At 44.6% G+C, this 23,400-nt stretch overlaps 1 protein-coding gene across 1 annotated transcript; it reads right to left on the bottom strand.

Moving 5' to 3' along the window:
• Positions 1–176: 176 nt before the first annotated feature.
• On the bottom strand, positions 177–21,474 carry LOC115150048 (keratin, type II cytoskeletal 8-like). The gene is made up of 9 exons (XM_029692940.1): positions 20,934–21,474; positions 17,328–17,536; positions 7,771–7,831; positions 7,126–7,221; positions 6,742–6,906; positions 4,720–4,845; positions 4,068–4,288; positions 3,306–3,352; positions 177–893 (listed from the first exon to the last, which is right to left on the bottom strand). The coding sequence occupies exons 1-9, from the start codon at positions 21,123–21,125 to the stop codon at positions 784–786; spliced, it is 1,227 nt and encodes a 408-aa protein (XP_029548800.1). The 5' UTR covers positions 21,126–21,474; the 3' UTR covers positions 177–783.
• Positions 21,475–23,400: the final 1,926 nt, after the last annotated feature.

Raw genomic sequence — 23,400 nt, 5'->3', positions numbered from 1 at the left:
GAAGGACCAGTATGTTGATTGAACACTAGGAGGCAATAATACTCTGTTACTACTTGTAATAACACCATACCTAGTGAATGCTTTCAGCTATGCATTTAACTGATCTTACTCTATTTTCTTCTTAATAGTGTATATGTTTTGGCAAACAATTATGAATGAACCATTGTGTGTGTGTATGTATGAGAAATTAATTTAATCTTTTATTTTTGGGAATGTTTTAAATAAATAAGAATTAATAAAGCCCATGAATTTACTAGTCCAAAGCATCATATCTCTTCAAATAACATGACCCCCTTCCTTCAGGGATCTCTAACCAATAGTGCAAAAAAGTTCATATTAAATGAATAGAAAAGAAGCAGGTGAGGTCAAAAACCACGGGACACCATGACAACCATTCTCTCACTGCCTGAGGATGATGCTTTTCGTGTTTACATTATAGGCCTTGAGTACTCTCTTGTTCTTTATTTACAAACTTCTACAGCAAGTAGCACGAGCTGTGTTTAAAAAAAAAATAACATTTTACATTAACATGAAATGACCAGTTGAAACTGCAAGTTTGTCTTTGTGTTTTCATTACAGAAAGAACAAGCAAAAGTTTGTATCCATCTAGCGACAAACAACTAGCAACAAAAATCAAAACTATTAGATCGTGAATCATAATCTTATGGTAATACTCTCCATGCACATAAACAAAAGAAGCAATACATGGGAAAGAGATGTGATATAAACTCTTATATACCGGAAATGGTTCTTCATCCACAGCCAGAAGGATCTGAGGGCTCTTCAGTGAGAGCTGAATCTGGAGCTGCCTTTTTGTTCAATCGTTTTAATCAGCAGCTTGGGTGTTGAGGAGCTGAAGCTGCTGTGGTATTTGTTACTGCTACTCATAGAACCTGAACAGAACACACCAGTCTAATGGTTAGAGCATAGAATTAGGAATTAGAATGCTAGGATGGACAGGAACCTTCTTATGATGGTATAAAGATAAGGGAGTTGGTCTACAATAGTTTGCTATTACTTTATTTTGATTAGCTAGCCAGTCCGTTTAGCTAGCCAGTTACATGTCAATGCAACAGGTACTTTTTTATTTTTTATTTAACCTTTATTTAACTAGGCAAGTCAGTTGAGAACAAATTATTATTTACAATGACGGACTAAATGTACTGATACTGTATCATAATAGCACTCACAGCTTTCCAAGAAAACAAACATTTAGGTTGATGGTCTATTTACATATTTTAGAGGCTATACAGAACATTTGTTTAAAACCTCTATAGACTGTATTTATAGTTACAGTGTATTTGGAAAGTATTCAGACCTTGACTTTTTACACATTTTGTTACGTTACAGCCTTATTCTAAAATGTCTTTAAAAAAAGATTCCCTCAATCTACACACAATACCCCATAATGACAAAGCAAAAATGGGTTTTTAGAAAATGTTGCAAAAAATAAATAAAACAAATGAAAATATTAGATTTACATAAGTATTCACACCCTTTCTTTACTTAGTACTTTGTTGAAGCACCTTTGGCAGCAATTACAGCCTCTTGTCTTGGGTATCACGCTACAGCTTGGCAGACCTGTATTTGGGGAGTTTCTCCCATTGTTCTCTGCAGATCCTCTAAAGCTCTGTTAGGTTGGATGGGGAGTGTCACTGCACAGCTATTTTCCGGTCTCTCCAGGGATGTTCGACCGGGCTCTGGCTGTGCCACTCAAGGACATACAGAGACTTGTCCTGAAGCCACTCCTGCGTTGTCTTGGCTGTGTACTTAGGGCCATTGTCCTGTTGGAAGGTGAACCTTTGCCCCAGTCTGAGGTCCTGAGCGCTCTGGAGCAGGTTCTCTCTGTACTTTGCTCCATTCATCTTTCCATCGATCCTGACTAGTCTTCCAGTCCCTGCCGCTGAAAAACATCCCCACACCATGATGCTGCCACCACCATGCTTCACCGTAGGGATGGTGCCAGGTTTCTTCCAGACGTGAAGCTTGGCATTCAGGCCAAAGAGTTCAATCTTGGTTTCATCAGATCAGCGAATCTTGTTTCTCATGGTCTGAGAGTCCTTTAGGTACCTTTTGGCAAACTCCAAGCAGGCTGTCATGTGCCTTTTACTGAGGAGTGGCTTCCGTCTGACCTGATTGGTGGAGTGCTGCAGAGAGCCTGACTAACCGGTGTCTGTATGTAGCCTCGCTACTTCTATAGCCTCGCTACTGTATATAGCCTGTCTTTTTACTGTTGTTTTATTTCTTTACCTACCTATTGTTCACGTAACACCTTTTTTGCACTATTGGTTAGAGCCTGTAAGTAAGCATTTTACTGTAAGGGCTACACCTGTTGTATTCAGCGCACGTGACAAATAAACTTTGATTTGATTTGATGGTTGTCCTTCTGGAAGGTTCTCCCATCTCCACAGAGGAACTCTGGAGCTCTGTCAGAGTGACCATCATTTTGTTGGTCACATCCCTGACCAAGGCCCTTCTCCCCTGATTGCTCAGTTTGGCCGGGCGGCCAGCTCTAGGAAGAGTCTTGGTGGTTCCAAGCTTCTTCCATTTAAGAATGATGGAGGCCACTGTGTTCTTGGGGACCTTCAATGCTGCAGAAATGTTTTGGTACCCTTCCCCAGATCTGTGTCTCGACACAATCCTGTATCGGAGCTCTACGGACAATTCCTTCGACCTCATGGTTTGGTTTTTACTCTGACATGCACTGTCAACTGTGGGACCTTATATAGACAGATGTGTGCCTTTTGAAATCATGTCCAATCAATTGAATTTACCACAGGTGGACTCCAATCAAGTTGTAGAAACATCTCAAGGATGATCAATGGAAACAGGATGCACCTGAGCTCAGTTTCGAGTCTCATAGCAAAGGATCTGAATACTTATGTAAATAAGGTATTTCTCTTTAAAATTTTAATACATTTACAAATAAATTCTAAAAACTTGTTTTCACTTTGTCATCATGGGGTTTTGTGTGTAGATTGATGAGGGAAAACAATATTTAATACATTTTAGAATAAGGCTGTAACGTAACAAAACGTGGAAAAACTCAAGTGGTCTGATTCCAAATGCACTGTATATGACAATATTTTAGGTTGACAATAATTCTATTACACAATTGCTGATATAAAATCTATATTGGCTGCCATTTTCAATCCATTCTGGAACTTAGTAATTTAATATGATCTCTATGGGTTGGAGCCTAAACATAAATGCTCTGAATTTTGTGTGATTCTAGTCAGTGGATGATAACATTAAATAGAGTACTTTTTCTGATGTATTTTTTTAGTAGTACATAGGCTACTTACTGTAGCTGGACACCGACTGGATATTGACAATAGATTGATGTCCAATCCTAGAAGAAAAATAGATAGTGCCACTTCAGTTTCTGAAATACTTTTAAAACATTGTCCAGTACTTGTTTAGAACCTCAACCCATAGAAAATGGTCATACTGAATCATGTCCCAGGTTTACCTGTCATCTCCCTCCGTATCTGTCCTCCTCTCTCTCCGTATCTGTCCTCCTCTCTCACCACACCTGTCCTCCTCTCCCTCCATACCTGTCCTCCTTTCCCTCCATACCTGTCCTCCTCTCCCTCCATACCTGTCCTCCTTTCCCTCCATACCTGTCCTCCTCTCCCTCCATACCTGTCCTCTCCCTCCATGCCTGTCCTCCTCTCCCTCTATACCTGTCCTCCTCTCCCTCCATACCTGTCCTCCTTTCCCTCCATACCTGTCCTCCTCTCCCTCCATACCTGTCCTCCTCTCCCTCCTACCTGTCCTCTTCTCCCTCCTACCTGTCCTCTTCTCCCTCCATACCTGTCCTCCTCTCCCACCATACCTGTCCTCCTCTCCCTCCATACCTGTCCTCCTCTCCCTCCATACCTGTCCTCTCCCTCCATACCTGTCCTCCTCTCCCTCCTACCTGTCCTCTTCTCCCTCCTACCTGTCCTCTTCTCCCTCCATACCTGCCCTCCTCTCCCTCCATGCCTGTCCTCCTCTCCCTCCATACCTGTCCTCCTCTCCCTCCATATCTGTCCTCTCCCTCCACACCTGTCCCCCCCCCATACCTGCTCTCCTCTCCCTCCAGTAGTTTTCTGTAGGTAGCTATCTCTATGTCCAGGGCCAGCTTGATGTTCATCAGGTCCTGGTACTCTCTGAGCTGCCTGACCATGTCTTGCTTGGCCCCCTGCAGAGCATCCTCCAGATCTCTGATCTTGGACTTGGCCTCCTTCACAGCCAGCTCCCCACGGCCCTCAGCATCAACGATCTGGTTCTCCAGGTTGGCACGCTACGTGAGAGATAGGTATAGTTAGGGTTAGGTTAGAGACTTAGCCTCCTTCACAGCCAGCTCCCCACGGCCCTTCGGCTGGTTGGCACGCTACGTGAGAGATAGGTATAGTTAGGGTTAGGTTAGAGACTTAGCCTCCTTCACAGCCAGCTCCCCGCGGCCCTTCGGCTTGGCTATCTGGTTCTCCAGGTTGGCACGCCACGGGACATCAACAGCAGGGTTAAGGTTGCATCGATTTCATGGCATTTGTTTGCGTCATACCAAGTGGCACTTACAGCCTTAGCGCCACACTCCATGGCACGGCTGCTGAATCTTATATCCGATAAAGTAGATCCCATCTGACAGGGTGTGTATTGCATACATGGTTTTGTTTGATATTACTGTGCCTCAAAGCAGTTAAACTATATAGCATTATATAATAAGTGAACTACCTGTTGTTTGACAGCCTCTATCTCACTCTGCAGACGGACGATCAAGCGGTTGATTTCAGCTATCTCTCCCTTGGTGTTCCTCAGCTCGTCTCCATACTGCGTGGCCTCGATGGCCATCTGGTCCAACTGAAATTAAAACACAACTTGCATTACGTAAAGGCCCCGAATCAGTTGGACTGCTGGTCTAGGATCAGGTTGAAGTAATGTTATTCACTAAACTGTTCCTAGATCAGCATTCCAACTCTGAGAGGCACAGAGTTCTCTTTGACCTTTTTCACACTATCTGCCAAACCACACTTTTTGGTCTGATATTTTCCTTTAACATGTTGGGGCTAGGGGGCAGTATTTGCACGGCCGGATAAAAAACGTACCCGATTTAAACTGGTTACTACTCTTGCCCAGAAACGAGAATATGCATATAATTAGTAGATTTGGATAGAAAACACTCTAAAACACTTCTAAAACTGTTTGAATGGTGTGTGTGAGTATAACAGAACTCATATGGCAGGCCAAAACCTGAGAAGATTCCATACAGGAAGTGCCCTGTATGACAATTTGTTCTCCTTCTGTGGCATCTCTATCGAAAATACAGCATCTCTGCTGTAACGTGACATTTTCTAAGGCTTCCATTAGCTCTCAGAAGGCGCCAGAAAGTGTAATGGGGTGTCTGCAGTCTCTGGGCGAAGTACAGCAGCTCTGTTTGTGAGTGGTCAGGCTGGGAACAGTGAGACCGAGAAGCGCGTTCATGAGAATTCTCCATTTTTTTCTTTCAGCCTTTGAATGAATACAACGTCGCCCGGTTGGAATATTATCGCTATTTTACGAGAAAAATAGCATAAAAATTGATTTTAAACAGCGTTTGACATGCTTCGAAGTACGGTAATGGAATATTTTGACATTTTTTGTCACGAAATGCGCTCGCGCGTCACCCTTCGGATACTGACCTGAACGCACGAACAAAACGGAGCTATTTGAATATAACTATGGATTATTTGGAACCAAAACAACATTTGTTGTTGAAGTAGAAGTCCTGGGAGTGCATTCTGACGAAGAACAGCAAAGGTAATCCAATTTTTCTTATAGTAAATCTGAGTTTGGTGTGGGCCAAACTTGGTGGGTGTCAAATTAGCTAGCCGTGATGGCCGGGCTATGTACTCAGAATATTGCAAAATGTGCTTTCGCCGAAAAGCTATTTTAAAATCTGACACCGCAATTGCATAAAGGAGTTCTGTATCTATAATTCTTAAAATAATTGTTATGTATTTTGTGAACGTTATTCATGTGTAATTTAGTAAATTCACCGGAAGTTTGCGGTGGGTATGCTAGTTCTGAACATCACATGCTAATGTAAAAAGCTGGTTTTTGATATAAATATGAACTTGATTGAACAAAACATGCATGTATTGTATAACATAATGTCCTAGGAGTGTCATCTGATGAAGATAATCAAAGGTTAGTGCTGCATTTAGCTGTGGTTTTGGTTTTTGTGACATATGCTTGCTTTGAAAATGGCTGTGTGATTATTTTTGGCAGGGTACTCTCCTAACATAATCTAATGTTTTGCTTTCACTGTAAAGCCTTTTTGAAATCGGACAGTGTGGTTAGATTAACGAGAGTCTTATCTTTAAAATGGTGTAAAATAGTCATATGTTTGAGAAATGGAAGTTATAGCATTTTTGAGGTATTTGTATTTCCGCCACGAGATTCCACTGGCTGTTGACTAGGGTGGGACACAAATGTCCCACCTCGCCCAGACAGGTTAACATTGTCCTTCCAGCCTGGTTCCAGCTGCTATGGTAGATGTGTAACCAGGCCAGAGCAGTACGGCTCGGCTCAGTATGTGTGAAATGGGTATTGATTTCCATGTAGTAAAACAAAATCCCTCTCAACCACTTCAATCCAACAAAATCCAACAAAATCCCTCTTAAACCACTTCAATCCAACAAAATCCCTCTTATCCACTTCAATCCAACAAAATCCCTCTTAACCACTTCAATCCTAGTATAGCCAGCTGTTATTCACCTTGGACTTGTACCACATCTCAGCCTCCTCTCGGCTCTTAACAGCGATGTCCTCATACTGAGCCTTGACGTCAGCCACTATCTGGTCCATGTTGAGGTCACGACTGTTGTCTATCTGTACCACCACAGAGGTGTCCCTGATGCTGGCTTGCAGCTCACGCAGCTCCTGGATGTACGGAGAGGTGAACAAACAAACAAACAAACAAACATTCTAACACCGCAAAGGATCTTACGGTAACGTGAGCTCCCAGGAATTCTTTAGACTGTGATCATTACAGTACTTGAACTCACAACCTTGGCATTGATAGCCACTCACTCTCACCAACTGCCTGAGCCATACAGGACATTTGTGGATTGCAGTTTCTTAGTACAGTAATGATCATACCTCTTCATAGATGAACCTGAGGAAGTTGATCTCATCAGTCAGAGCTCCCACCTTGTCTCCCAGGTCTGCCTTCACCATGTGTGCTGAGTCCACTTCCTGATTGGACAACATACTTTAGTTACCCTCTCTAGTCCCTTCGACTACTACTGTTTTGTAAAACCTAATACCTTGAAAGAACAACAGTAGGCCACCAAGTACCTTGTCCAAACATACCAGGTGCAATTTATTGAAGACTGATTGTTTCATTGCAAGGCAACTAGTTAGGTTGAAATTGGTTTTGACATGGTGGTTTGATATTTTCTCTGTCTCCCCTACACAACCCAGGTCCATTTCTTTCATTTTTGTTTCAGTGGTGAAATGATACCTTACAAGCTTATGTTTTTTTTTAATCTCGCAGAAGATGGGGCAGGTTTGCTCATACTAGCTATTGTTGTCTCTGTCTCTCTGGGCCTTTTCATTTGCAGTGTTTGTCTAACTTAACATCACTCTCATGGTGCAGCACTGTATCACTGAATACAACATCAAGTTGATGTTATAGTATGGTATTGTGTCCATAAAGTAGTCTTAAAGCATCAATGTTATACTTCTGAGACTGCACCATTAAAACACAATTCAGGTATCACTGGGGAAATATGATGTTCTCACCTTTTTCAGATTCACAAATTCGTTCTCCATATTTTGTCTCTTGTTGATCTCGTCTTCGTATCTAGGTAAAAACAGAATGACAAGAGACTGGCTTTGATCGTCTTCGGGTCACACTTTGTTATTGGTCAGTGTTAAAATGACACCAGATAATATATTAGTCCATGATCATGGAGTTTCTCCATGAACCTGCAGACTAAACTCCTGTCGCTGGCAGCTCTTCCCCCTGGTCATTGTCAGATAAAAGAGAACAAAAGAGAACTCAACCAACATTCCTGGCAATAACTAGGTGTCCCTACTTGTGTTTGAAGTCATCCACCAGACACTGCATGTTCCTCAGCTCTCCATCCAGACAGATACAGATAGATAGACAGACAGACAGACAGACAGACAGACACAGACAGACAGACAGACAGACAGACAGACAGACAGACAGACAGACAGACAGACAGACAGACAGACAGACAGACAGACAGACAGACAGGCAGGCAGGCAGGCAGGCAGGCAGGCAGGCAGGCAGACAGGCAGGCAGACAGACAGACAGACAGACAGACAAATCAAAGTGTATTTGCCACGTGCGCCAAATACAACAGGTGTAGACCTTAGAGTGAAATGCTTACTTACAGGCTCTAACCAATAGTGCAAAAAAGGTGTTAGGTGAACAATAGGTAGGTAAAGAAATAAAACAACAGTAAAAAGACAGGCTATATACAGTAGTGAGGCTATAAAAGTAGCGAGGCTACATACAGACACCGGCTAGTCAGACTGATTGAGGTAGTATGTACATGTAGATATGGTTAAAGTGACTATGTATATATGATGAACAGAGAGTAGCAGTAGAGAGGCTACATACAGACACCGGTTAGTCAGACTGATTGAGGTAGTATGTACATGTAGATATGGTTAAAGTGACTATGCATATATGATGAACAGGGAGTAGCAGTAGCGTAAAAGAGGGGCTGGCGGGTGGTGGGTGGGACACAATGCAGATAGCCTGGTTAGCCAATGTGTGGGAGCACTGGTTGGACGGCCCAATTGAGGTAGTATGTACACGAATGTATAGTTAAAGTGACTCTGCATATATGATAAACAGAGAGTAGCAGCAGGGTAAAAAGAGGGGTTGGGGGGGTTGGGGGGGCACACAATGCAAATAGTCCAGGTCGCCATTTGATTACCTGTTCAGGAGTCTTATGGCTTGGGGGTAAAAACTGTTGAGAAGCCTTTTTGTCCTAGACTTGGCACTTCGGTACTGCTTGTCATTCGATAGTAGAGAGAACAGTCTATGACTGGGGTGGCTGGGGTATTTGACAATTTTTAGGGCCTTCCTCTGACACCGCCTGTTGTAGAGGTCCTGGATGACAGGCAACTTAGCCCCAGTGATGTACTGGGCCGTACGCACTACCCTCTGTAGTGACTTGCGGTCAGAGGCTGACCAGGCAGTGATGCAACCAGTCAGGATGCTCTCGATGTTGCAGCTGTAGAACCTTTTGAGGATCTCAGGACCCATGCCAAATCTTTTTAGTTTCCTGAGGGGGAATAGGCATTGTCGTGCCCTCTTCACGACTGTCTTGGTGTGTTTGGACCATTCTAGTTTGTTGTTGATGTGAACACCAAGGAACTTGAAGCTCTCAACCTGCTCCACTACAGCCCCGTCGATGAGAATGGGGGCGTGCTCGGTAATCCTTTTCCTGTAGTCCACAATCATCTCCTTAGTCTTGGTTACGTTGAGGGATAGGTTGTTATTCTGGCACCACCTGGCCAGGTCTCTGACCTCCTCCCTATAGGCTGTCTCGTCGTTGTCGGTGATCAGGCCTACCACTGTTGTGTCATCTGCAAACTTAATGATGGTGTTGGAGTCGTGCCTGGCCATGCAGTCATGGGTCAACAGGGAGTACAGGAGGGGACTGAGCACGCACCCCTGGGGAGCTCCAGTGTTGAGGATCAGCGTGGCAGATGTGTTTCTACCTACCCTCACCACTTGGGGGCGGCCCATCAGGAAGTCCAGGATCCAGTTGCAGAGGGAGGTGTTTAGTCCCAGCTTAGTGATGAGCTTTGACGGTACTATGGTGTTGAACGCTGAGCTGTAGTCAATGAATAGCATTCTCACATAAGTGTTCCTTTTGTCCAGGTGGGAAAGGGCAGTGTGGAGTGCAATAGAGATTGCATCATCTGTGGATCTGTTTGGGCGGTATGCAAATTGGAGTGGGTCTAGGGTTTCTGGGATAATGGTGTTGACGTGAGCCGTGACCAGCCTTTCAAAGCCCTTCATGGCTACAGACGTGAGTGCTACGGGCCGGTAGTCATTTAGGCAGATTGCCTTTGTGTTCTTGGGCACAGGGACTATGGTGGTCTGCTTGAAACATGTTGGTATTACAAACTCAATCAGGGACATGTTGAAAATGTCAGTGAAGACACCTGCCAGTTGGTCAGCACATGCCCGGAGCACACGTCCTGGTAATATGTCTGGCCCCGCAGCCTTGTGTATGTTGATCTGTTTAAAGGTCTTACTCACGTCGGCTATGGAGAGCGTGATCACACAGTCATCCGGAACAGCTGACGCTCTCATACATGCCTCAGTGTTGCTTGCCTCGAAGCGAGCATAGAAGTGATTTATCTCGTCTGGTAGGCTTGTGTCTCTGGGCAGCTCGCGGCTGTGCTTCCCTTTTGTAGTCTGTAAGAGTTTGCAAGCCCTACCACATAAATGAGCGTCGGAGCCGGTGTAGTATGATTTAATCTTAGCCCTGTATTGACGCTTTGCCTGTTTGATGGTTTGTCGCAGGGCATAGCAGGATTTCTAGTAAGCTTCCGGGTTAGAGTCCCGCACCTTGAAAGCGGCAGCTCTACCCTTTAGCTCAGTGTGAATGTTGCCTGTAATCGATGGCTTCTGGTTGGAGTATTTACAACTTCCGGTTTGGAGCGAGCAGTCGCACTACGCTTCACTCCACAGGTAATATTACACTTCACTACATTACAACGGTTTGATTTGTTTGATCCGAGCAATTCTTTTCTTAGCTAGCTACATAGCCGTCTTTGTATCAAAGATAATCGTGTAGCTTAGAGTAATTATCGAAGTTAGCTATCTTCGTCCTCCTAACGTAGTCATCACTGCTAGCTAGCTAGTCAACACTGCTAGCTAGCCAACCAGCCAACTTCCACCGACTAGCAGCACTGTAGAATCTATTACATTACAACGGAACGACTTGACTAGTGTAGTGTTAGTGAGCCAGCTACATAGTTGTCTTTGCATCTAAGATAATTGTGTAGTTTAGAGTAATTATTAGTAACTAGCCAGCCGCGACGCCAGACTTAGTCAACACACCTAGTCTTCATTAACCCACTGCTAGCTAGCTAGCCAACCGTTACCGACTAGCAGCGCTCTAGACACTAATACTTTACAACGGAACGACTTGATTAGTGTAGTGTTAGTGAGCCAGCTACATAGTTGTCTCTGCTGTCTTTGCATCTAAGATAATTGTGTAGTTTAGAGTAATTATTAGTAACTAGCCAGCCGCGACGCCAGACGTAGTCAACACACCTAGTCATCATTAACCCACTGCTAGCTAGCTAGCCAACAGCTAGCCAACCGTTACCGACTAGCAGTGCTGTAGATACCAATACTTTACAACGGTACGATTTGACTAGTGCAGTGTTGGCTAGCTAGCTACATAGTTGTCTTTGTCATAGCTTGATAATTGTGTAGTTTAGTAATTACCGAGGTTAGCTAGCCAGCTATTGCCGTCCCCCGCGACGCCATTTTTTCCAAACCCAGCCAACTAGTAACACTGTAGAAACTAAATACATTACAAAGGAACGTCTTGATTAGTGTTATGTTAGCTAGCTACAAAGTTGCTTTTGTATCATGACAAGGTGTAGTACTGAAACTATCGAGGTCACCTAGCCAGCTACACCTAGCCAGCTACACGGTCAAACAAAGTCAACAACGCAGCCACTGCTAGCTAGCCTACTCCACCAGCCAGCAGTACTGTATCATTTTCGTCATTTTAGTCAATAAGATTTTTTGCAACGTAAGCTTAACTTTCTGAACATTCGAGACGTGTAGTCCACTTGTCATTCCAATCTCCTTTGCATTAGCGTAGCCTCTTCTGTAGCTTGTCAACTATGTGTCTGTCTATCCCTGTTCTCTCCCCTCTGCACAGGCCATACAAACGCTTCACACCGCGTGGCCGCTGCCACTCTAACCTGGTGGTCCCAGCGCGCACGACCCACGTGGAGTTCCAGGCCTCCGGCAGCCTCTGGAACTGCCGGTCTGCGGCCAACAAGGCTGAGTTCATCTCAGCCTATGCTACCCTCCCGGTCCCTAGACTTCCTGGCGCTGACGGAAACATGGATCACCACAGATAACACTGCTACTCCTACTGCTCTCTCCTCGTCTGCCCACGTGTTCTCGCATACCCCTAGAGCATCGAGCCAGCGGGGTGGTGGCACTGGAATCCTCATCTCTCCCAAGTGGACATTCTCTCTTTCTCCCCTGACCCATCTGTCTATCTCCTCATTTGAATTCCATGCTGTCACAGTTACCAGCCCTTTCAAGCTTAACATCCTCATCATTTATCGCCCTCCAGGTTCCCTTGGAGAGTTCATCAATGAGCTTGACGCCTTGATAAGTTCCTTCCCTGAGGATGGCTCACCTCTCACAGTTCTGGGTGACTTTAACCTCCCCACGTCTACCTTCGACTCATTCCTCTCTGCCTCCTTCTTTCCACTCCTCTCCTCTTTTGACCTCACCCTCTCACCTTCCCCCCCTACTCACAAGGCAGGCAATACGCTTGACCTCATCTTTACTAGATGCTGTTCTTCCACTAATCTCATTGCAACTCCCCTCCAAGTCTCCGACCACTACCTTGTATCCTTTTCCCTCTCGCTCTCATCCAACACTTCTCACTCTGCCCCTACTCGGATGGTATTGCGCCGTCCCAACCTTCGCTCTCTCTCCTGCTACTCTCTCCTCTTCCATCCTATCATCTCTTCCCTCTGCTCAAACCTTCTCCAACCTATCTCCTGATTTTGCCTCCTCAACCCTCCTCTCCTCCCTCTCTGCATCCTTTGATTTTCTCTGTCCCCTATCCTCCAGGCCGGCTCGGTCCTCCCCTCCTGCTCCGTGGCTCGACGACTCACTGCGAGCTCACAGAACAGGGCTCCGGGCAGCCGAGCGGAAATGGAGGAAAACTCGCCTCCCTGCGGACCTCGCATCCTTTCACTCCCTCCTCTCTACATTTTCCTCTTCTGTCTCTGCTGCTAAAGCCACTTTCTACCACTCTAAATTCCAAGCATCTGCCTCTAACCCTAGGAAGCTTTTTGCTACCTTCTCCTCCCTCCTGAATCCTCCTCCCCCTCCCCCCCCCTCCTCCCTCACTGCGGATGACTTCGTCAACCATTTTGAAAAGAAGGTTGACGACATCCGATCCTCGTTTGCTAAGTCAAGCGACACCGCTGGTCCTGCTCACACTGCCCTACCCTGTGCTTTGACGTCTTTCTCCCCTCTCTCTCCAGATGAAATCTCGCGTCTTGTGACGGCCGGCCGCCCAACAACCTGCCCACTTGACCCTATCCCCTCCTCTCTTCTCCAGACCATTTCCGGAGACCTTCTCCCCTACCTCACCTCGCTCATCAACTCATCCTTGACCGCTGGCTACGTCCCTTCCGTCTTCAAGAGAGCGAGAGTTGCACCCCTTCATACACTCGATCCCTCCGATGTCAACAACTACAGACCAGTATCCCTTCTTTCTTTTCTCTCCAAAACTCTTGAACGTGCCGTCCTTGGCCAGCTCTCCTGCTATCTCTCTCAGAACGACCTTCTTGATCCTAATCAGTCAGGTTTCAAGACTGGGCATTCAACTGAGACTGCTCTTCTCTGTGTCACGGAGGCTCTCCGCACTGCTAAAGCTAGCTCTCTCTCCTCTGCTCTCATCCTTCTAGACCTATCTGCTGCCTTTGATACTGTGAACCATCAGATCCTCCTCTCCACCCTCTCCGAGCTGGGCATCTCCGGCGCGGCCCACGCTTGGATTGCGTCCTACCTGACAGGTCGCTCCTACCAGGTGGCGTGGCGAGAATCTGTCTCCGCACCACGTGCTCTCACCACTGGTGTCCCCCAGGGCTCTGTTCTAGGCCCTCTCCTATTCTCGCTATACACCAAGTCACTTGGCTCTGTCATATCCTCACACGGTCTCTCCTATCATTGCTATGCAGACGACACACAATTAATCTTCTCCTTTCCCCCTTCTGACAACCAGGTGGCGAATCGCATCTCTGCATGTCTGGCAGACATATCAGTGTGGATGACGGATCACCACCTCAAGCTGAACCTCGGCAAGACAGAGCTGCTCTTCCTCCCGGGGAAGGACTGCCCGTTCCATGATCTCGCCATCACGGTTGACAACTCCCTTGTGTCCTCCTCCCAGAGTGCTAAGAACCTTGGCGTGATCCTGGACAACACCCTGTCGTTCTCCACTAACATCAAGGCGGTGACCCGATCCTGTAGGTTCATGCTCTACAACATTCGCAGAGTACGACCCTGCCTCACACAGGAAGCGTCGCAGGTCCTAATCCAGGCACTTGTCATCTCCCGTCTGGATTACTGCAACTCGCTGTTGGCTGGGCTCCCTGCCTGTGCCATCAAACCCCTACAACTCATCCAGAACGCCGCAGCCCGTCTGGTGTTCAACCTTCCCAAGTTCTCTCACGTCACCCCGCTCCTCCGCTCTCTCCACTGGCTTCCAGTTGAAGCTCGCATCCGCTACAAGACCATGGTGCTTGCCTACGGAGCTGTGAGGGGAACGGCACCTCCGTACCTTCAGGCTCTGATCAGGCCCTACACCCAAACAAGGGCACTGCGTTCATCCACCTCTGGCCTGCTCGCCTCCCTACCTCTGAGGAAGCACAGTTCCCGCTCAGCCCAGTCAAAACTGTTCGCCGCTCTGGCACCCCAATGGTGGAACAAGCTCCCTCACGATGCCAGGACAGCGGAGTCAATCACCACCTTCCGGAGACACCTGAAACCCCACCTCTTTAAGGAATACCTGGGATAGGATAAAGTAATCCTTCTAACCCCCCCCCCCCCTTTAAAATATTTAGATGCACTATTGTAAAGTGGTTGTTCTACTGGATATTATAGGTGAATGCACCAATTTGTAAGTCGCTCTGGATAAGAGCGTCTGCTAAATGACTTAAATGTAAATGTAAATGTATGTATGTACAGTCACTGTGGGGACGACGTCCTTGATGCACTTATCGATAAAGCCAGTGACTGATGTGGTGTACTCCTCAATGCCATCAGAAGAATCCCAGTACATGTTCCAGTCTGTACTTGCAAAACAGTCCTGTAGTTTAGTATCTGCCTCATCTGACCACTTTTTTATAGACCGAGTCACTGGTGCTTCCTGCTTTAATTTTTGCTTCTAAGCAGGAATCAGGAGGATAGAGTTGTGGTCAGATTTACCAAATGGAGGGCGAGGGAGAGCTTTGTACGCGTCTCTGTGTGTGGAGTACAGGTGATCTAGAATTTTTTTCCCTCTGGTTGCATATTTAACATGTTGATAGAAATTTGGTAGAACTGATTTAAGTTTCCCTGCATTAAAGTCTTCGGCCACTAGAAACGCCGCCTCTGGGTGAGTGGTTTCCTGTTTGCTTATTTCCTTATACAGCTGACTGAGTGCGGTCTTAGTGCCAGCATCTGTCTGTGGTGGTAAATAAACAGCCACAAAAAGTATAGCTGAAAACTCTCTAGGCAAGTAGTGTGGCCTGCAATTTATCACAATATACTCTACTTCAGGTGAGCAAAACAGACAGACAGACAGACAGACAGACAGACAGACAGACAGACAGACAGACAGACAGACAGACAGACAGAGTTGAAATCAGAAGTTTACATACACCTTAGCCAAATACATTTAAACTCAGATTTTCACAATTCCTGACATTTAATCCGAGTAAAAATTCCCTGTTTTAGGTGAGTTAGGAACAGCACTTTGTTTTAAGAATGTGAAATGTCAGAATAATAGTAGAGATAATGATTTATTTCAGTGTTCATATCACATTTCCAGTGGATCAGAAGTTTACATACACTCAAATAGTATTTTGTAGCATTAACTTTAAATTGTTTAACTTGGGTCAAGTGTTTTGGGTAGCCTTCCACAAGCTTCCCACAATAAGTTGGGTGAATTTTGGCCCATTCCTCCTGACAGAGCTGGTGTAGGTCTCCTCGCTTGCACACACTTTTTCAGTTCTGCTCACAAATGTTCTATAGGATTTGAGGTCAGGGCTTCGTGATGGCCACTCCAACACCTTGACTTTGTTGTCCTTAAGCCATTTTGCCACAACTTTGAAAGTATGCTTGGGGTCATTGTCCATTTGGAAGACCCATTTGCGACCAAGCTTTAACTTCCTGACTGATGTCTTGAGATGTTGCTTCAATATATCCACATAATTTTCCTACCTCATGATGCCATCTATTTTGTGAAGTGCACCAGTCCCTCCTGCAGCAAAGCACCCCCACAACATGGTGCTGCCAACCCCGTGCTTCACGTTTGGGATGGTGTTCTTCTGGTTGCAAGCCTCCCCCCTTTTCCTCCAAACATAACGATGGTCATTATGACCAAACAGCTATATTTTTGTTTCATCAGACCAGAGGACATTTCTCCAAGAAGTACGATCTTTGTCCCCATGTGCAGTTGCAAACCGTAGTCTGACTTTTTTTATGGCAGTTTTGGAGCAGTGGCTGCGGCCTTTCAGGTTATGTCGATATAGGACTTTTTTACTGTGGATATAGATACTTTTGTACCCGTTTCCTCCAGCGTCTTCACAAGGTCCTTTGCTGTTCTTCTGGGATTGATTTGCACTTTTCGCACCAAAGTATGTTCATCTCTATGAGACAGAACGCATCTCCTTCCTGAGCGGTATGACGGCTGCGTGGTCCCATGGTGTTTATACTTGCGTACTATTGTTTGTACAGATGAATGTGGTACCTTCAGGCATTTGGAAATTGCTTCCAAGGATGAACCAGACTTGTGGAGGTCTACAATTATTTTTCTGAGGTCTTGGCTGATTTCTTTTGATTTTCCCATGATGTCAAGCAAAGAGGCACTGAGTTTGAAGGTAGGCCTTGAAATACATCCACAGGTACACCTCCAATTGACTCAAATGATGTCAATTAGCCTATCAGAAGCTTGTAAAGCCATGACATAATTTTCTGGAATTTTCCAAGTTGTTTAAAGGCACAGTCAACTTAGTGTATGTAAACTTCTGACCCGCTGGAATTATGATACAGTGAGTTATAAGTGAAATAATCTGTCTGTAAACAGTTGTTGGAAAAAATACTTGTGTTTTGCACAAAGTAGATTTCGTAACAGACTTGCCAAAACTATACTTTGTTAACAAGAAATTTGTGGAGTGGTTGAAAAACGAGTTTTAATGACTCCAACCTAAGTGTATGTAAACTTCTGACTTCAACTGTAGATAGATAGATAGATAGATAGATAGATAGATAGATAGATAGATAGATAGATAGATAGATAGATAGATAGATAGATAGAGACTCCTACTTGTGTTTGAAGTCCTCCACCAGACCTTGCATGTTCCTCAGCTCTCCATCCAGCTTGGTCTTGTCGTTGTTCACCACATTCATCTGGCGGCGGAGGTTGGCCATATAGGCCTCGAACAGCGGCTCGATGTTGGAGCGGCCCGTCTGCTTACCGTGCAGCAGATCAAACTTAGTCTCTAACATCTTGTTCTGCTGCTCCAGGAAACGCACCTACAGGGAGAAAAGAGACTCCAATAATTGAGGATATAGCACATAGTAATGGAGGATATAGCACATAGTAATGGAGGATATAGCACATAGTAATGGAGGCTATAGCACATAGTAATGGTTAGTCTTTAGTGGCCCTGAAGAGAGGCATTTCTCTTTCATTCAAAGACACCACATTTTGGTCACCTTGGAATTTCTCTTTAACTTTGTCATGACCTTCATGAAGTTTATATAAAATCAGATGTTTTATGTAAATGATCGGTAGATAACAGTGGATACTCCATAGATAACAGTATATACTCTATAGATAACAGTGGATACTCCATAGATAACAGTGGATACTCTATAGATAACAGTGGATACTCTATAGATAACAGTGGATACTCCATAGATAACAGTGGATACTCTATAGATAACAGTGGATACTCTATAGATAACAGTGGATACTCTATAGATAACAGTATATACTCTATAGATAACAGTGGATACTCTATAGATAACAGTAGATACTCAATAGAATTTTTATTTTTAATTTCACCTTTATTTAACCAGGTAAGCTAGTTGAGAACAAGTTCTCATTTACAACTGCGACCTGGCCAAGATAAAGCTAAGCAGTGTGACACAAACAACAACTCAGAGTTACACATGGAATAAACAAGCGTACAGTCAATAACACAATAGAAAAAAAGAAAGTCTATATAAAGTGTGTGCAAATGGCATGAGGAGGTAAGGCAATAAATAGGCCATAGTAGCGAAGTAATTACAATTTAGCAAATTAACACTGGAGTGATAGATGAGCAGATGGTGATGTGCAAGTAGAAATACTGGTGTGCAAAAGTAAATAAAAACAATATGGGGATGAGGTAGGTAGATTGGGTGGGCTATTTACAGATGGGCTATGTACAGCTGCAGCGATTGGTTAGCTGCTCAGATAGCTGATGTTTAAAGTTAGTGAGGGAAATATGTCTCCAGCTTCAGCGATTTTTGCAATTCGTTCCAGTCATTGGCAGCAGAGAACTGGAAGGAAAGGCGGCCAAAGGAGGTGTTGGCTTTTTGGGTGACCAGTGAGATATACCTGCTGGAGCGCGTGCTACGGGTGGATGTTGTTATCGTGACCAGTGAGCTGAGATAAGGTGGAGCTTTACCTAGCATAGACTTATAGATGACCTGGAGCCAGTGGGTCTGGCAACGAATATGTAGCGAGGGCCAGCCGACTAAAGCATACAGGTTGCAGTGGTGGGTGGTATAAGGGGCTTTGGTTTCAAAACGGATGGCACTGTGATAGACTGCATCCAGTTTTCTGAGTAGAGTGTTGGAAGCTATTTTGTAAATGACATCGCCGAAGTCGAGGATCGGTAGGATAGTCAGTTTTACATTTACATTTAGTCATTTAGCAGACGCTCTTATCCAGAGTAACTTACAGTAGTGAATGCATACATTTCATACAATTTCATACATTTTTTTTTTTCCTGTGCTGGCCCCCCGTGGGAATCGAACCCACAACCCTGGTGTTGCAAACACCATGCTCTACCAACTGAGCTACAGGGAAGGCAGTTTTACAAGGGTATGTTTGACGACGTGAGTGAAGGAGGCTTTGTTGCGAAATAGGAAGCCGATTCTAGATTTCATTTTGGATTGGAGATGTTTAATATGAGTCTAGAAGGAGAGTTTACAGTCTAGCCAGACACCTAGGTATTTGTAGTTGTCCACATATTCTAAGTCAGAACCGTCCAGAGTAGTGATGCTAGTGGGTGCGGGCAGTGAACGGTTGAAGAGCATGCATTTGGTTTTACTAGCGTTTAAGAGCAGTTGGAGGCCACGGAAGGAGTGTTGTATGGCATTGAAGCTCGTTTGGAGGTTAGTAAACACAGTGTCCAAAGAAGGGCCAGACGTATACAGAATGCTGTTGTCTGCGTAGAGGTGGGTCAGGGAATCACCCGTAGCAAGAGCGACATCGTTGATTTATACAGAGAAAAGAGTCGGCCCGAGAATTTAACCCTGTGGTACCCCCATAGAGACTGCCAGAGGTCCGGACAACAGGCCCTCCGATTTGACACACTGAACTCTATCTGAGAGGTAGTTGGTGAACCAGGTGAGGCAGCCATTTGAGAAACCAAGGCTGTTGAGTCTGCCGATAAGAATACGGTGATTGACAGAGATACTAAATAATAGATAAAAGTAGATACTAAATAGATAACAGTACTGAGACTATTGTGGTTATAACGACTAGTCAGTCAGTCCTACTGAGATCCTCAAGGTTCTATTTCACACCCAAGGCAACTGTATTTTATTCCCATTGTTTGTCTGCGATCAACACAAAAGCTTCCTCCCTAAACACTAGGGAATTTTCCACTCTTGAAAGACCATACCACGTCTGACCTGTTTTTATTAGGTTACCAGCGAGCTGAATGAGCTGAGAGAAATGAGACATGGATGGCGCTTTAAATATCTTTTACTTGTTATTAGACATCTTTAAATGGGCTTTGCATCCCAAATTCCCTGCACCATTAGGGCTTGGTTTGTCTCAAAATGTCTGGTGTTGAGGTTAACTCCTGAGACAAATAAGAGTTTGTTATTGCAGGAAGCTTAGAGCTGTGCACTAGGCTGGTGATCCGTAGCGTAGAACAGACACAAAGCCTCTATTGTAACTCTGCTACCCATTCCGTGAGAAACGTCAGATATGATGTAAGCTAAGTGGCGTATCAGTGACCACGGCTGTGAAAGAGCAGGTGACTTTGTTTTCATGGGTTAGCGCGAGTGAAACTGATATACAAAGTCAACAGAAATACAGAACAACAAACAAACAAAAAAAATCCTTTGCTTTCATCATCTTTGCTCCTGAGGTACTGACCTCTTTGGGGTATAACCACTGTGATTATTCTTTGACAGTGCTGGCCATCTATGAACATTTGAACATCTTGCAGAACAATCTGGCCTTAATGGTCATGTACTCTTATAATCTCTACCCAGCACAGCCAGAGTCTGGTTTCTTCCTAGGTTCTGGCCTTTCTAGGGAGTTTTTCCTAGCCACCGTGCTTCTACACCTGCATTGCTTGCTGTTTGGGGTTTTAGGCTGGGTTTCTGTACAGCACTTTGTGACATCAGCTGATGTAAAAAACGGCTTTATAAATACATTTGAATTTGATTTGTCATAGATTCAGTTACTTCAAGGTTGTAATGAAAAAAATACAGAGATGGCAATCACTGTTTGTTCTCCCTTTTTCCAATCAATGGCTAAACCAAGTTATCTTTCAGTCCATTAGCAGCTGATTCAGACAGAGGAACACCATCAGAGACATAAGACTCCTTGGAAAACAGTGGCAATTATTGCTACTGGGTGGACTATCCTGATTAAACAAAAAAAGAGACCTTCATAATCATAAGCGACAACCACACAGACCTTGTCGATGAAGGAGGCGAAGCGGTTGTTGAGGCCCTTGATTTGGTCCTTCTCATGGATGCGGGCGACCTGCAGGTCGGGGTCGATCTCCAGATTGAGGGGGGCCAGCAGGCTCATGTTGACTGAGACAGAGTGGAGAGGGCTGCTGTGCTGGTCACTGGAGCTGGAGATATGCTTGGACCTCAGGCTCATGATGGAAGGGGAGACGGAGAGGGGGGAGGTGGAGGTAGAGTTGGAGACAGTGATTTGGAGAGGAAGAGATGGAGAGGAGTGTGGGTCAGAGAGGGAGAGATGGAGAGGAGGGAGAATCAGAGAGGGAAAGATGGAGAGGAGGGAGAATCAGAGTGATGCTCATGGACAAGCCAGGACAGGATAGCAGCAGGGCTGTCTGACCTCAGTGAGGTGTCTCAGGCGTTCAGCCCTCCTTTTAAACTCCCCTCCCTCAGGGTGGAGGTGGTTCTCTAGTTCTCTTATTCTCTAGCCACAAAACCAGTTAGATGTCTTATTCACTCACACCTTTCCTTTCTCCTCTCCCTGGCCCCACACTGGCTCTCTCACTGTCTCTCTCTCTCTCTCTCCAACTCCTCTCTCTCCTCTCTCTCTCTCTCTCTCTCTCTCTGACTCCTCTCTCTCTCTCTCCTCTCTCTCTCTCTGTCTCTCTCACTCTCTGTCTCTCTCTCTCTCTCTCTCTCTCTCTGACTCCTCTCTCTCTCTCTCTTCTCTCTCTCTCTCTCTCTCTTTCTCTCTCGCTCACCCTCCCCTCTCTCTCCAAGCTGTGCAGTAGAATACAGAATAGTACTTGCTTATTTTGTGTTAACTGTTTAAGTTATGAATTGTTTAAGTTAATTTCTGTGCAAGTTTGGCTGAAGAACCAGTTAGACACCTTATTCACTCACCACTGTCCTCTCCCTGGCCCCACACGGCACATCCCCCTCTCTCTTTCTGTCGCTCTCTCTCTCCGGTGTTTCTATGTCAAATTATTATATTACAGTCTTCTGTGATGTAAATAAAGTGTAATTTTGGGATGCAAAGTCAAAATGTAATACATTTCAAAATGTAATACACTATATCTGACTGCAGTAAAGGTTTTAAGGATTATATCACCACCACACCCAGATAGTCTTTCTGAGCTGAGCGTGTCCCCAGGTCCATCCTTTGGGGACACACCCATTCTTTAGTGACTCCTGGGAGAGAGACACAGTGTCATCTCTCTCCAGCCTGCTGTACAGTGTCTGCTGTGGCTATCTGAGCAACACTGTGAACCAACAGAAGTGGGGTTAGTAAACGCTCTAGTCTAGTGGATCAACAGTTTCAAGCCCTGTAGCTGCAGTAGTTTCCACTACCTGCTGTGAACCAGTTGGTATATTTGGTGACATTTCTTTTTTGAAAAATATCATTTTGTAATGCAAGTCTTTTGTTAAATGAAGAATTTGAAACATTTGAGAGCATTTGAAACAGAAACAGATTTACAGATCATGTTTTGGTATGTCTTTCTCCCAGTCTTTTCTTCTTCTGTGTTTTTAGGTCTTCAGCTCCACCTCTATAGGGTAGTGGTCACGACTAAAAATCCAACTCAATGGAGAATCTCAATTGAAAAGGATTTTAATCCCTGAAAGATTCCAACAAATAGCTAAAATATGAACTATGATGTACCCTGGCTTCAGATAGGTGAAAGGCTTTGTGGTAGTTGAAGGTCCTTGGCTGAGTTGGGGACTATCGCCTAAAACATGTCATCCGCAGACATCACAATCCTGATAGGTTACAAAGGAAACAAAAATATTTCATTAGTTCCGTAGGGTTATGTTGGATAACCTTTTTGAAAAAGGTCTATGTTGTATTTGATTTATATGAGAACAATCTGGACATATGGGATAAAACCGAATAATACGTTAAATATATCATGTGAACAATCTGGACATATGGGATAGAACAGAATAATAGAGATATTTCAGGACTTTCTTATTGGCCACTTTGCTTGGGCCCCATCTTCTGACGTTAAATGATGCCACCTTACTTATTGCTTCAGGTAACATAACAGTTATTATACATCTTAGTACTAGGCATAGAGTCTAGTGTTTATACAGTCTGTATCCACAATGCTTGTATTTGGATGTAACATGTTTGTCAAGATGACTTGTTAATAAACCTGTTATTTCACACTCATTTTTACTTAATCAAACATTGATTTAATGCAGTATATGCTTCCATTCTTTACCATATAAAAAGAGGCTAGACTTCCTGATGTTTTATGGAAGAAATAATCGGGTAGAAATAATTAGCTATTTTAGTCCCCACAACGTGTTCATTGGAGTTGGATTCAGTCCTGGTCATTCAATTCACCAGTAAATTGTTAATAGATACCAGTACAGACAAAAAGGCTTTAAAGACAGAACGCAGACCACCAGCCGTACAGCCTGTCTGACCTCAAGAAGAGCGGAAGCCTCAAAACGTCTAACACATGCATGCA

The sequence above is a fragment of the Salmo trutta genome, chromosome 16 (genome assembly GCF_901001165.1).
Source record: "Salmo trutta chromosome 16, fSalTru1.1, whole genome shotgun sequence".
NCBI lineage: Eukaryota > Metazoa > Chordata > Actinopteri > Salmoniformes > Salmonidae > Salmo > Salmo trutta.
This window is presented reverse-complemented; position numbering and strand designations above follow the sequence as displayed.